Source organism: Drosophila santomea, chromosome 2L (assembly GCF_016746245.2).
Source record: "Drosophila santomea strain STO CAGO 1482 chromosome 2L, Prin_Dsan_1.1, whole genome shotgun sequence".
Classification (NCBI taxonomy): Eukaryota; Metazoa; Arthropoda; class Insecta; order Diptera; family Drosophilidae; genus Drosophila; species Drosophila santomea.
The window spans coordinates 16,129,883-16,144,633 of record NC_053016.2 but is presented as its reverse complement, the minus strand read 5'-3'; the positions used below and the strand labels follow the sequence as shown (position 1 = coordinate 16,144,633).

Below are 14,751 nucleotides of genomic sequence, written 5' to 3'. Positions count from 1 at the left end.
TTCGCAATACTTCAAAGCTGTTTGTCAACCCGAATAGAGAATAAAGATTGGAGAATGGCGAATAATTACGTAAAAATTGCCTTATAACGATCCTGAAAGTTGGCAACAATGCCGAGATAAATGCTATTCACAAGAATCCCAAGAATCACAAGAACTGACGTTTTAAAAACTCTTTACAAATCCAACGTGACTTCTCATCGTGACATCTCAGGGCATCAAAGCGTTTGTTGGCCCATTAAAAGCATTTGTCATATATTCGAGCTCATTAAGTGCTCCCAGAACTTAAGAAACTTTCGGATCCATGTGCATGTGTAGAAAGTATTAAGTTAACTCAAAATATTTTATGAGCTGTGCAGCCAGCGAAGGAATTTGTGGGGCCCACCAAAATGTATTTTAAGATATTTTTAAGTGGGTGCAGAGTAAATGCCGCTCTTGGCGAGACTTTTAAAAACTTCGGCAATAAAGTTTTTCTTTTCAACCCCTCCGTTGGTGGAAAACCCATAGAAAGGTCTGTGTTCTGCTGGCTCTGGCTCTCTTCCTCTTTCGCTGACACCCCTAATTCGCAGTGGAGAGAAAAAGTTGTGAAAATGAGAAATGTTTGTTTAGTTTGCCAGCGAAGATTTGCTCACAGTGCTTAGCCACACACTTTTCATTCACCCGGGAAGAGAGGAGAGTGACACCCACCCCCCGATTCCCCCTCACGGCTCGAACAGCTGTAATGACTAAGGGCCACGTTGGCGGCACGCATTTCCACCGCCTCCATGCCAAACAGTGTCCTACCCTCTGGAAAATGATTATACTTATTTACGTCTCCCTCTGCCTGACAAGCTGAATTCGAGCGACGCGCCGTTGCCGCACTTCACTCGGCGAGCTCCTGCCCGTGGGATTCCCCTTGCAGCGCCCCTTGCAGCGCCCTCTGGCGACGAATTAGTCGGTCAAGAAGGGCGTTGTGGGTGGGTGTTGTGTGTGGAAGTGGTTGCCATTTGGCACTATCCATCCAAAGGGTCTAAATAACATATTCTGTTACTTTTTTGTTACTTTAACTCTTCAAGCAACATTATTTCGAGTCAGTCTGATACTCAATGTAACAAAAACTCGTCTGCGATTTGAGTTCCTTAAGTCAGAGTGTGGCTAAGAATTTAGTTACGACACATAAGTCACAATAAATTGTGTAGCGTTAAATGAACAGAAATCTCTTGTGTGGAATGATACGAGCCGAAGATAAATATCTCAAAAATCAAGGGGTTAGAGGATTAACATGGTTTTTGGCGCTCCCTAAAAATGGATTGGAATCAAGTCGTCATAAAAATGTGTAAAGTATGTTCATGGCCCCACCCATCCAGCGATCCCAGTTCCAGTCCAACAGCCTCGGAGAACTGACACTTATCGGCACACATCATCTATGGATGCGATCGCGCACGTCCCGGCATTTCGAAGGCGGGATGTGATTGGAGCCCTATATACATATGTACATACCTTCCCCATGTTTGCCTAATCACGTTTTTTGGAGCTTTGTATCATTCCATCTCCATAATCTGCATGCGACAAAAAAGTGTTTAAACTTAAATTGTATATACGCATTTTTCAACAGTCTTTTACTGTCTTGCTCGAAGTCTAAATTAATGCGCACGAGACGATGACGACGTCAACTCGATTTTATATGCAAAACACGTCTGCAGTTGGTCTTCCTTTGTCATGGCTACATTATGTGTTTATGTACATACATACGTATATTTTTTGAACGCTTCTGTCAAAGAACCTGCCTTTATCTGACCATAGGAAGATTACATGCAGTCTTTAAAGATTGGAAATGTAGAACACGTTCTCAAACATTTCTATAATTGATCTGAGTAATTCTATATACTTTATGTTCTACATCGCATTGCACTTATGTATCTTTAAGATAAATTCCTTTACTTCCTGCTTCAGTTTTCTCTTCTTTCCGCAAATGTTTTGCAACGCTTTCAATTAGACAACAAATCCACCCCCAAGTTCTTCCTGCTCTTCTACTCTCTTTTTTGGGCCCACTGTGCAGCTTTCGATGTGAGTCTCTCTCAATAGACAGTGGTATTTAGGCTGCAATTGTTGCTCGAAAATTGAAATCCTAGCGGAAACCGAATTCAAGGCGATATTTCACTTTGCGATGTGTTAATTAGTAATACGTAGTGGGTGAGGGTAGAATTGAAAGACTTACAAAATGTTTGGAAATAAAGCACCTCATGATATTCAAACTGGCAATGATTTTTTATTTGAGGCGCTATTTATCAAAATAAATAAAGTACCAGAATAAAATGTTTGGTTATCATAACGTATTATGATAAAAATGGCTAAGCCCCGACAATGGCCCACTGTGACCTGGCATTTACTGTCATCATCATCACTCCCAGCCCTCGCGCTTGCCCTCAAGTGTGTCCATCCTCCACGTGGCCTGCTCCAGTTCGTCCCACTTCTGCCTCCTGTCGCCTTAACGGCGTTTTCCTCCGCTCCTGGTCTTCGCACCTGGCTGCGGTTTCGTCGCTCCCTGGTCCTCCCTTTGGTGTTCCCGTTGTCAGCTTCTGTCGAGTGCGGCGTTTCGTCACCGAGGTGCCCTGTCATCTTTTGACTGCCGGCGAGGCGGACGGGTGGATTGCGGGTATCTTGCGGTCTCGGACCTTTCCACGGGTGACTTGCACTTGTCGGCGGTTGGAGGCGTCTATTCAGCCAGATACCAGTTACCTGCTACCTGTTAGAGTCGCGTGGGCAGTGCGACTGCAGTTATGTGTGTCACGCAAAATGCAATTAGTTGGAGTCTGTGCACTGGAAGTTCAAAATTATTCATGTTCTGCATTGGTAAATGCAGAAAATTATAGCCAGGCTAAAAAAGATTCTTTAGATGCGCATTTATCATCATTGAAGTTTAATGTGATTTGTTTCTTTACTTGGCTGTTTCATTTTGTTTGCTTACTACTAATCATATTTATGAGTAGTTTTACCAAATGTTTATCTTTTCCAATAAAGAAGCTGAGAAAAGGAGCTAACTATAGGAATATGTATGTATATGACTCAGCACACCGCTTTAAATTCAGTAGATTCAGTGCAATCGTTGATCGGCGTTTTAATGGAGTTTTCCCTGTGTAGCTGAATTTGTATTTGCTTTAATATGTCTACACGAGTAATTGAGTTGATAATACTTTGTGGACTGTGACTGATCGTGACGAGTGTGTAGGTAAATGCCGCGCGATTCGCATGAATGAGTGAGTGGGTAATGCTGGCATTGAGACACCGATAGCGATACCTGTTCCCCGAATGCCGCAGTACTCCTCCGCTGAACAGCTGTCGAACTGGTTTCTGAACTCCCGAGCAGATGTTTCTGTCTTTTGCCGGCTGAATCGCGGTGAAAAAGCCGAGATTCATGGAGTTGAGAAAGGGGGGGATATATTCGATTGTGATATCCATCCTGGGCAGTTCCTTCCATTTCCTCTGACCTCGAAGTCAAGAGTGCGTGATGTGGACTAATTTCGATGGGCGGGGCGTGCGTGTGTGCCTATTGAACTTTTGGGCTCTTTGTTTTTGTGTATGTTTTTGTGATGTTATTAGTTTCCAATTTCCTAGCTTAAGGGGTGTTAGGGGATTGTATGTGCCACCAAATAAGTTAATTAGGTGGGCAGCAGCCTTTCGACGGGGAGGAAATACATATCGATGATTATATCTTTGTTATTAATGGCTGTAAAAAAAAACGAGCTCAGTAATTGTTAGCACCTCTCGAATTGCGTGTGTCTTTGTGAGGCACTTCTCTACCTGAAGCTTATTATTATTTTTACCAGTTGATTTCCTTACAAGTTTAGCCCGCTTTTTGTCTACCCAATTAAATACAATATAAATTTGAGCACCTCACGCTGAGTCACTCGGTCTCTTAAGCTTTATAAAGTAAGGCAACCGTCATCATCTTCATCATCAGCAGAATTATCATAAAATTTTGCAAATTGCCAGCCTGAGTGGAAAATTGCGAGGCGAAAAAACTTAACTATTCCGCACACAAAATTTCAAGTGCTTGATTAGCTTGAGTTTTGCCGACGTTGGCATCGCAGTTCTGCTTTTGCTTTCAAATGCTTTTGCTTATGCTTTGCCTTATTTTACTTTGCTTTTTTTTGCTCTTTAAAGCCGGCTTTTTAACCGGTTTCGTTCTGCGTGTTTTTGTTCGCAGAGCTTTAGATTTGGCAGCGAAAAAGGTAAAATAAAACACACCTGCTGCTTTTGCTGCAGCTCCGAATTAAAACTGAAACTGGGAGCAGGTGTAACGTAAAATGATGATATAATTAAACGTTCGTATATAAAATGAACCCCAAAAAAGTGGAGTACTGGACATTGGTATAAGAAACATAAAGGATGCAAGTTTTTGGATTTTTAATATCTTCTTTTTAAATGATCTCAGTTGTGCTCAACAGTTGCAAAATATAATTCGCTCTGCCTGTTTCATCTCTCCCTTCCCTACTCTACCCACTGTTTTTGATGTTTACCACACGATCCATCCAAGATTTTACGCTCTTGATTCCGAATGGGCACCATATGCTGAAATACACATATATACATATACATATATATATTAATATTTATGTAACCTTGTGTTTGCCGATACAGTCTGTTCTGAAACTGTTCTGTTCTGTAACATTTAAAAATTGTTAGTTGTTAATCAAAACATATAGGTCAGTTAAATTAAAGTAAAGTTAAAATAATTACATGAAGACAAAAGTATATATTTTGTTTAGCAAATTCAATAAAATTACCGTATTTATCTGATTCCTATTTTATAATTGGAAGTGTCTAATCTTGAACACAAGATTTATTATTGGAACGGAAATTGATAATTAAATACGAAGGCAACGTTTCCGGTGTGCCTTCCATGTTTCCTTCATTTAATTAATTTGGTTTATATCACTTGGAAACTTGTACACTAGTAAATTCTAACAATGAATTTTGATATAAAAAAATTTATTTGAAACCGGGTTTGAAATATTATGTTTCAGTTACGATTCGATTTTTAACTTGTCTTCAGCTTACTCAATTGACCTACGTTTATTGTATTCCATTGATCGTTCTGAGATGCTGGATGTAAATAATTAGAAATAATTGATGCATGGGTATGATAAAGCTGTCCAAGGGTATTAGGAATTATATTTCTACATGTAGAATATATTCTACTGTTGATATATGGGACCTTAACTTGTCCGGTTGCAGAATACAAATTACTTGCAGGAACGATGTTAATCAAGCCTATAAATGCTTTTGCGCTAGGCAAATTGCAGCTCTACGCCCTGAGATTTATATAAATGGGAGAAGAGGCGTTTGGTGGGCGTGTCGCAGCACAAAAATTTGTCAACACCTTTTGGTAAAAGGAAATGGGAGATGGGAGAATTCCGAGCGCCATGACGATGCATACATGAAGTCTAAAAGCGTTTACCAATGCAAAGTTGACGGCATCAACTCAACAAATGAAGCCCAGTGTGGAAGTGGGTGGAGTCTGCAAAGTGTCAACGAACGATTTTCAGCATGCTTGTCTTTTGTTTGTCGTCGGAGGTGGTGGGTGGAAATGGAAGTGGAACTGTGCCTGGTTTGGCAGAAGAGGCATTCCATACTGAACACGGCTTTTGTTGGCGGTACTGTGCCTAGGAGTCACTGATCCATGGCCCTCAATTGTCAAACAGCCATGGCTGAACAATAGCCACACTGTTGACATGAATATGGCAATGCACTTCCGCTGCGGAAGTTCTGACCGTGGAGCGTAGCCAAGTGTCTGACAATGGCTGACAAGCACATCAAATTAGTAATATGTATAGAAATCGAAGAGATTTTGGGATAAAACAGTCACCTCTTCAATCTAATCTAATTCAAATCTAAGTTCAAATCTGACAATCCTTTGTACCAGTTGTAGTACTAAACAAGAGAGAACGCTATAGTCGAGTTCCCCGACTATCTGATACCCGTTACTCAGCTAGTAGAAGTGCAGGTTTGTGGGCGTTAGAGTGGGCGTGGCAAAAAGTTTTTTGGCAAATCGATAGAAATTAGACGACTAATACAAAATGAAAAATATCTAAACATTTTCAAAAGTGGGCGTGCAGCTTTGGCGGTTGTGGGCGTTAGAGTGGCGTGCAAAACGGTTTTGGCAAATGATAGAAATTACAAGACCAATACAAAAATGAAAAATATCAAACATTTTCAAAAGTGTGGCGTGCAGTATTGGCGTTTGTGGCGTTAGAGTGGCGTGCAACATGAATCGACAAACTTGCGCTGCGTCTATGTCTCTGAGTCTGTATGCCAATCTAAACTTTCTAGCTTTGTAGTTCCTGAGATCTCAGCGTTCATACGGACGGACAGACAGACAGACGGACAGACGGACAGACAGACGGACGGACAGACGACATGGCCAGATCGACTCGACTATTGATCCTGATCAAAATATATACTTTATATGGTCGGAAACGCTTCCTTCTGCCTGTTACATACTTTTCAACGAATCTAGTATACCCTTTTACTCTACGAGTAACGGGTATAAAAAGCAATCTTATCATATTTACTAATTGGTGGCATTGCTCTTGTTTCATTTCAGCTGGTGGTAGTCAGACCCTGGCTGCCAATCCACCCGATGCCGACCAAAAAGGACCCGTCTTTCTCAAGGAACCCACCAACCGCATTGACTTCTCCAACTCCACGGGCGCAGAGATCGAGTGCAAGGCCAGCGGCAATCCCATGCCCGAGATTATCTGGATCCGCAGCGACGGCACCGCAGTGGGTGATGTACCCGGATTGCGTCAGATCTCATCCGACGGCAAGCTGGTCTTCCCTCCGTTCCGCGCCGAGGACTACCGCCAGGAGGTCCACGCCCAGGTGTACGCCTGCCTGGCCCGCAACCAGTTCGGATCCATCATCTCCCGGGACGTACATGTGCGAGCCGGTAAGTCAGCAGGGTTCAGAGGTAAATGAAGGGCAGTGCAAAGTGTATACCAATTAATATGCCGAAGATATTACTGATGTTGAATAAGTGATTAATAAAGATTACCATTTTTAAAGAACTCTCCATAGATGTGCGCTTTATATAATAAAAGTTTCTACAAATTGCATATTCCACTTTAATTAAACTTTTAATTAAACTTAACTGTATTTTAAACAGTTGTTCAATACATTTTGTATAGTCAGCTTGCTATCTGTTATTAACAATCAAAATAAGAAGTTATGTAATAGAACGATTAGCTAAAATAACTTATTTTATTTTAAAGCCTCTAGTAAATGAAATGCAGTAATCAGAAAATTACATTTAAATTGGAAAACCAACAGGTGACTTTGCACTGCCCTAAGTTTACCATTTCCTTTGCAGGTTCGCCCAAATGAAGACCCATCTGCGTTGGTTTCGTATGTTGCATCTTCTCTACGTGGCACTTTGAGTTCATAGCAGACAGTTGCCGATTCCCTTTGCGTGTCTAGTTGCTCTTCGCAGTCTTTAACCCCTTTGTGTGTTTGTCTTATTGTTGCAACGCCTGCGGCAATTAAAACGAAGTTTTCCCGGGATTTCCATTGAACGCCACGCGAATTACCAAAATCTTCAGCACGCTTTATTGTTCCCACATTTTTTAGTCGACCTCTGCAACGTTTATGCGAGTTAAATGCAAGTTGGCATTTCACTTTAATCGGTTCGTTTTCGCTGCTTTCCTCTCGTCGCAATGTTTTGTCGGCGACTGTACCTGTCATGTCCGTGCATGTCTGTTCAGCACCCTTGAACAGCTCCCCAGGAAGATGTGGCAGCTGGGACGACGAAGATGATGCAGAAGATGAAACTGTCAGCCCATTTAGAGCTGATAGAGTTATGGACCAGACCCAACTCCCCTGGATATCAGTCACTTCCGCTTCCATGGAGCCAGAGTCCCTAGATGGGCCAGACTTGAGCACATTTTAGCTAATTATGTCGGAGCCATGCCGCCCGCTTACTCATCGCCGACTGACGTGTTCCCTGGCAATTAGCCAGCACACCTCGACCAGCCCACTTTCCAGAAGCCTGACATCATTATTGTCGTTTGCTTTCGCTTGCTATTAACCGGAGGAATTTACCATTTTATAGTATGCTTATGTGTGAATAAGGCGCACACGAGGAAAACATTCTGCCCAGCTGGCCCGCAGCTAGTTGGCCGAAATGAGTTATGGTCTACACCCAGAACACGGGCTGGCGTAAAAAAATTGGTTGGTTAATTGAAATTAAATTTTGGCAGTTAAGCAGCGGCGCGATGATAGTTTCAGGGTTTTTCGTTTAATGAATTTCCGACCAGAAGGTGGCTATAAAGGCAGATTTTTCCAGGAACTCAGCTCCCAAGAACTTTCAAGGTTGTGAGAATATTTTGGACAAATTAGGTAATAATTGGCCTTTTTCCCAGTGGTTGCCCAGTACTACGAGGCGGATGTGAACAAGGAGCACGTTATAAGAGGCAACTCGGCTGTCATCAAGTGTCTGATTCCATCGTTTGTGGCCGATTTCGTCGAAGTGGTATCCTGGCACACCGACGAGGAGGAGAACTACTTTCCCGGAGCGGAATACGGTGCGATTCGAGCTGCAGATGCAGAGGGGAAACATGTGTTGTTTTTGCTCTACTAAAAGCATGCTGGGGTCGCAATTCCTCTAGTTTCACAGACAATCCCTTCATTCCATAAATCATTCATTCCTTATTTAAATCTGAAACTCACCACTATTATCGTTTCTCCTTACTGTTTAGTCGTTTCCCAACACTACGAAGAAGATATACACAAGGCATTTGTCATCCGCGGCAATTCCGCAATATTGAAATGTGATATTCCGTCGTTTGTGGCCGATTTCGTGAATGTTATATCCTGGCACAGTGACGAGCAAGAAAATTTCTATCCAGGCACTGAATATGGTGTGTGACTAGAAGAACTGTCTCTGTTTGTGAGCTTTTAGAAAAATAGCACTACTTTAACCACTACTGTATAACACTGCAAAGCAAACTCATAGAAACACTTGTGCACAGTGCCAAGGGCAGTTAACTTCTTAACTGGGAAAACTTCCCACACTAATTACAAAATACTGTAAAATATACAACACACCGAACTCAAAGTATAACTTATTAACCAACACTGTCTAGGCAAGAAAATGTTGAGAATCCTTCGCTCCCTCGTCGTAGCCTTCCCCATTCGTCACAGTTTCGTTTTCAGTTCTCCCCAAATTTTGATTTATTTTCGGTTTTATTACGCAAATGCATTTATTTGATTGCTGCCATTGCTGTTTTAGTCGTTGCCCAATACTACGACACCGATGTAAATAAGGCCTATGTAATACGCGGCAATGCGGCGGTTCTGAAATGCGAAATCCCCTCCTTTGTGGCCGATTTTGTGAGCGTTGTCTCCTGGCACACCGATCAGAACGAGGACTTTCTGCCAGGCAGCGAATACGGTTTGTTGGCTAACTTTTTGATTACATTTTGGGCTAGCTATTCATAGGGTTTGTACAGTTGCGTGCCACCTAAGAATTATGGATAAGTACCTAACCATTTTCCCTCCTGCATCTATTATGTTTACTCTTTTGCGTTTATCTATGCTATCTCTCGGGTGACTGCGTGTTGATGAGCCATGTTATCAGAACCATTATTAACCTCTTGCCCGGAGATTTTCTCAGGGAAGCGCGGAGGTCGCCAGCTTAGGGTCCCATTAAGTGCACTCCGCGATTATTGTCTGCGCTGTTAGAAGACACTCTCGTTTCAATTAGCTGGCTTCACATTTTCACACGCCCGCCGCACGCAAGGCTTGCACTTGGACTTGGACTTGGACTTGGACTTGGGTTCTGTAGGCGTTTCATCCCCTCCAATTCCCCTTCATAGCATTGCATCATTATGTAATCAGTAATCAGTGGCTGTGTGAACTTACCTCCAGTTGTGCAGCAGTTCTACGAGTCGGAGGTGAACAACGAGTACGTCATAAGGGGCAATGCGGCGGTGTTGAAGTGCTCGATTCCATCCTTCGTTGCGGACTTTGTGCAGGTCGTATCCTGGCAGGACGAAGAGGGCCAGCTCTACGGCTCGCTGGGCGATCAACAGGGAACGGGTACACATGCACTCTAAACGAAACTTAATGGTTACGTAGGATTATCCAGAACCCATCCCGCACCTACCCACCCAACTCCTTCCATCAGCAATTTCATTTCATTTTGGTTCCTCCTCATAAAAGCTCTTGCTTTACAGTCGTGAATCAGTATTACGAGGCTGAGGTTGTTTCCGAGTACGTAATCCGAGGCAATACGGCGGTACTGAAGTGCACCATTCCCAGTTTTGTGGCTGATTTCCTGCGCGTTGAGGCCTGGGTGGCCAGTGACGGCACTGAGTACGCTCCGGAAGAGGATTTTGGTACAGTCCCGCACCGTTGAAACTATTTAGAAGTTAGTCCTAAGCAGCATTCCCATTCCTTTCCTAGTTCAATTTAAGCTATTTCGATTTAGCTTCTGTTTCATTTCACCATACCTTCATCCCTTTTTGAATCGCAGTTGTGAATCAGTTTTACGGCGCCGATATCCTGATGGAGTATGTCATCAGGGGCAATGCGGCGGTTCTCAAGTGTTCCATTCCGTCGTTCGTGGCCGATTTTGTGCGTGTCGAATCCTGGATAGATGAGGAGGGTACCGAACTGCGACCCTCTGAGAACTATGGTATAATCGCAGGGCTAATGATATTGCAACGTCAACGCTTTGTGGGGGTTTCTTTCCTATCCAATCCAATCTCTCTCCAATCTTTTCTATATATTTTCGTTATTGAACACCTTTGCAGTTGTGAATCAGTTCTATGAGGCGGAGATTATGACCGAGTATGTTATCAGGGGCAATGCTGCCGTTCTGAAGTGTTCCATTCCGTCGTTCGTGGCTGATTTTGTTCGAGTTGAGTCCTGGATCGATGATGAGGGCAATGTGTTGTCCTTTTCGGACAATTACGGTGCGAGGCCAAGATGTTCATCCAATAGTTTTATGCTTAATTTCCAGCCCAGTGCATTTCCATTCCCAGTGATCCCCTCCTTTCGATTTACTTATTATTTTGTTTCGATTCGAAGTCGTTTCACAGTTCTACATAACCGAGGCCGAGAATGAGTACGTAATTAAAGGGAACGCGGCGGTGGTCAAGTGTAAGATCCCTTCGTTTGTGGCCGATTTCGTGCAGGTCGAGGCCTGGCTGGACGAGGAGGGCATGGAGTTGTGGCGCAACAATGCCACCACTTCCTATGGTACAGTTTAAGCAACACATACTTCTTCGGTTAAGTGCAGATAGAAGACACAAGGTCCCATTTTCCACCTCCTTACCCTGAACCCAATACGATTTTTACACTGTCTTACGTTATTCGTTATTTCGGCTTAGTGGTCATCCAAAGCTACGAATCCGAGGCGGACAATGAGTACGTCATTAGGGGCAACTCCGTGGTGATGAAGTGCGAGATTCCCTCCTACGTGGCCGACTTCGTCTTCGTCGATCTCTGGCTGGACTCGGAGGGTCGCAACTACTATCCCAACAATGCCGCGGAGACGGGTACTTGGCCAGGCTTCTTTCACTTAGCTCTCTCAGGCTTCTCTATAACTTTCCTGAAACCCTCTTCCCAGTTTTCTTCAGTTATTATTTCACCAAGTTCGCTCTGATTTCCTTCAGTTGTCCACCAGTTCTACCAGACACGGGTAATCGATGAGTTTGTGCTGCGTGGCAACTCAGCCACCTTAAAGTGCTTGGTGCCCTCGTTTGTGGCAGACTTCATCGATGTCGAGGGGTGGATCGACGAGGAGGGCGTGGAGATCCTGCGGCCCCTCCCGGACGACTCCGTTGGTAACCATTACGATTTTCGGCATTAGCTTAGTTAGAGTTAGAGTACGACAAATTCAACCCACTACGACCCTTCCCAGTCCTGATTTAAGTTTCTCACCTCCCGTCTTGCACCGTCTTGCAGTGGTGAAGCAGTTTTTCGAGTCACAAGTCTACGACGAGTACGTGATCAAAGGCAATGCGGCCATTTTCAAGTGCCAGACGCCCTCCTTTGTGGCGGATCACATAGATATAACCGACTGGATCGATACCGAGGGCGAGGTCTTCACGAAGAACATAACTGGTAGGACGCCGAGTCTCGTAGAGTTGTGCTCAGTTTGCTCAGTTACATGAATGGGGATCCTATTTGCGGCGCCTCCTTTATACTTATGATTTAACCCCACGTCCTACTCAAACAATCTCTTCGTAAACTTTGCAGTTGTGCCACAATCCTACACTGTCAATGTCATGGACGAGTCCATACTGCGGGGCAATAGCGCCATCCTAAAGTGCCACATTCCCAGTTTTGTGGCCGATTTCATAGTGGTCGACTCGTGGGTGGAGGACGAGGAGCATGTTATCTATCCTCAGGAGGATATCGCGGAAAGCGGTAAATTTACAGACTAAGAGCTTCGGCATTGCCCTCCATTGCACTCCTCCGTAACATCCTGCGTCCCCTATCCAATTCTGTTCGCTTCGATCTGGTCGCAATGTGGTTTTTTTTAGAGCTCTCAAAGAAATTCTCCAGAAAGAAATTCAGCGCTGCTTAGGCTTTCGAATGACCTTCTTTGTATCTTTCCTTTTTTCTCTCCACCTTTTCTTTTTATATTTCCGTTTTTTGTTTTCCCATCCCAACCCTATTTTGTTTTCCCCTCCAAACATCCATGAGTCGCTCCTGACTTGCCCAAAAGAAGCCGAAACCCCTTCATGTAGTTGAACGTAGCGTAGTGTAAATATATGCAAAAATGCTAATAAACCGTCAACCACGTAAAAATCTGTAGATACAAATCACTTCAAAAGAATATTCCATTGCTGTATATATACCATAAACATACGAGTATATATAACATATAATGTGTAACATGCATTTCATCTAAAATTATTGGCATTTTTGTTAACGCATGTCTAGAATTAAGCACAATGCCTAAGAATTTGAAGATTCGCGACTAAAGAAATCAAGTAAAACTATTTGAATTTAAAAATATTTCTATAGTCAAACAAAATGTAAATGGATTACAATCAATCTCTCGGGTTCTATTCTATTTGCTTATACTACAAACTCTTGGCATTGTTGGAACTTTGTAAAAACAAATTCAATCCAAATAAAATAGTTAGTACAGTTCCTAAAAATAGACTAAATGAGACTGAAATAAATCAAATGAATAAACAATTTTTAATTAAGCTTGTGCAAAATAACTAAAAGGCGTTCTCATTTAGTCTATAGAAATTAACTTAGCTGTAATCATTTCAAAGTCACATTGCATAATCAACGATTCGAATACAGTCAAGCTTTTGTTTAATAGAACATAAAAATAAATGAAAATATTTATACCTTCCATGTGACTTTCAAATGTAGAGCGAATAAATTCAATTAAATGCATGTTAGTTAATTGATTTTATTCGCCGTATAAATAAGTTGATTTATCCAAGTTAGCCGACAAGTCATCACTAATATATTATTTATTCTGAATATATTAAAATATCAGATGGAAAGTATCTGGTATTGCCCTCTGGAGAACTGCACATCCGCGAAGTTGGACCCGAGGACGGATACAAGAGCTACCAGTGCCGCACTAAGCATCGTCTGACTGGAGAAACCCGATTAAGTGCCACAAAAGGACGTTTGGTCATCACAGGTAAGTCCGCCTAGTTGGCCAATTTGCTCATACTAGTGGAACCAAAAACTTCAGTTATTGTGTTTTCTGACTAATAATCACTTACCAGTAATAAAGAAATTAACAAACCAAATTCATATTCATTTCTTGCAAAGTCATCGATAACTGAAGTTTTCTTGCAGTAGAGTAAATTTCAAATGATACAATGTGTAAATTCAATTGTAAACTTCGAGCCATTAGATAAATACAACATTTTTATGATTCCAATACAATATGTGTCCTTTGGAGTTTTCTCTTACATAGCTCAAAAAGAGAAAAGATACAAATCGATTATTAATATAAATAGTTTATAAATAATGATTTGTTTCTATTCAAATGTTCATAAAAATATTTGAAATATTGAGATATTAAGTAGTTCTACGTCTTATATTTTATATTACTGTTGCTTATAAGCATATATAATATATATAACAATTATAATTTGTAAAAGTTAAAAGAAATACAATCATATTTCAAATATTTTTGAACACTTTTAATTTCAAATTGTTTGGATTTTGCACTCAAAGAATTGTTTGCATTTAAAAGCTAATCAGGGTTTGCAGTTTCCAAACAAATATAACTAAAACAACATACAAGCAACAATTCTTGTTTTTTCTAGAGTGCAATCAAAACGATTTTTCGCTTAAAATCTCTTTCTTTGCGCACCGTAAATGTTCATATTCATAAATATAAATACTCAAATATTCCATATGCAAATACCTAAAATAATAACATTATAATAAAATTATCAAAAAGAATTGTTGCTGTAGCCTAAGTCTAAATTGAAAACTGCCTGAATGTTGGGATAGGGTACTCGACAATGCTGAGAGCTTGAAATAAAGCCAAATAGAGTAGGTGTGGTCCGTTCTCAAGTAATCCGAGTTAACTGAGTTAACACCGAGTTAACAACAAATGATTCATGTCTCAGTCGTTGGCCACTTTCACTTCACTTCTTAGTCTCCTTTGAATTGCTCTCCAAGGTAAGTCACTCCATAGATCTTCCATATCTTTACTTATTGGCATTGTACTATGTAAGGCTATTAACTTTGAACTATTTCGCTTCATTCACAGAACCA

General features: G+C 41.8%; 1 protein-coding gene across 14 annotated transcripts in view; it reads left to right on the top strand.

Moving 5' to 3' along the window:
- The window catches only part of LOC120457109 (Down syndrome cell adhesion molecule-like protein Dscam2), a 61,049-nt gene that overhangs the window by 7,517 nt on the left and 38,781 nt on the right, over nucleotides 1–14,751 (top strand). For 12 of the 14 annotated variants that reach the window (XM_039644338.1, XM_039644332.1, XM_039644322.1 and 9 more), the window contains exons 3-5: nucleotides 6,584–6,928; nucleotides 11,068–11,238; nucleotides 13,508–13,657. In XM_039644338.1, the coding sequence (XP_039500272.1) occupies nucleotides 6,584–6,928; nucleotides 11,068–11,238; nucleotides 13,508–13,657 (666 nt within the window). Of the gene's footprint in view, nucleotides 1–6,583; nucleotides 6,929–9,265; nucleotides 9,428–11,067; nucleotides 11,239–13,507; nucleotides 13,658–14,751 lie in introns of all 14 variants that reach the window. The other 2 variants (XM_039644404.1, XM_039644394.1) reach the window with 1 other exon arrangement.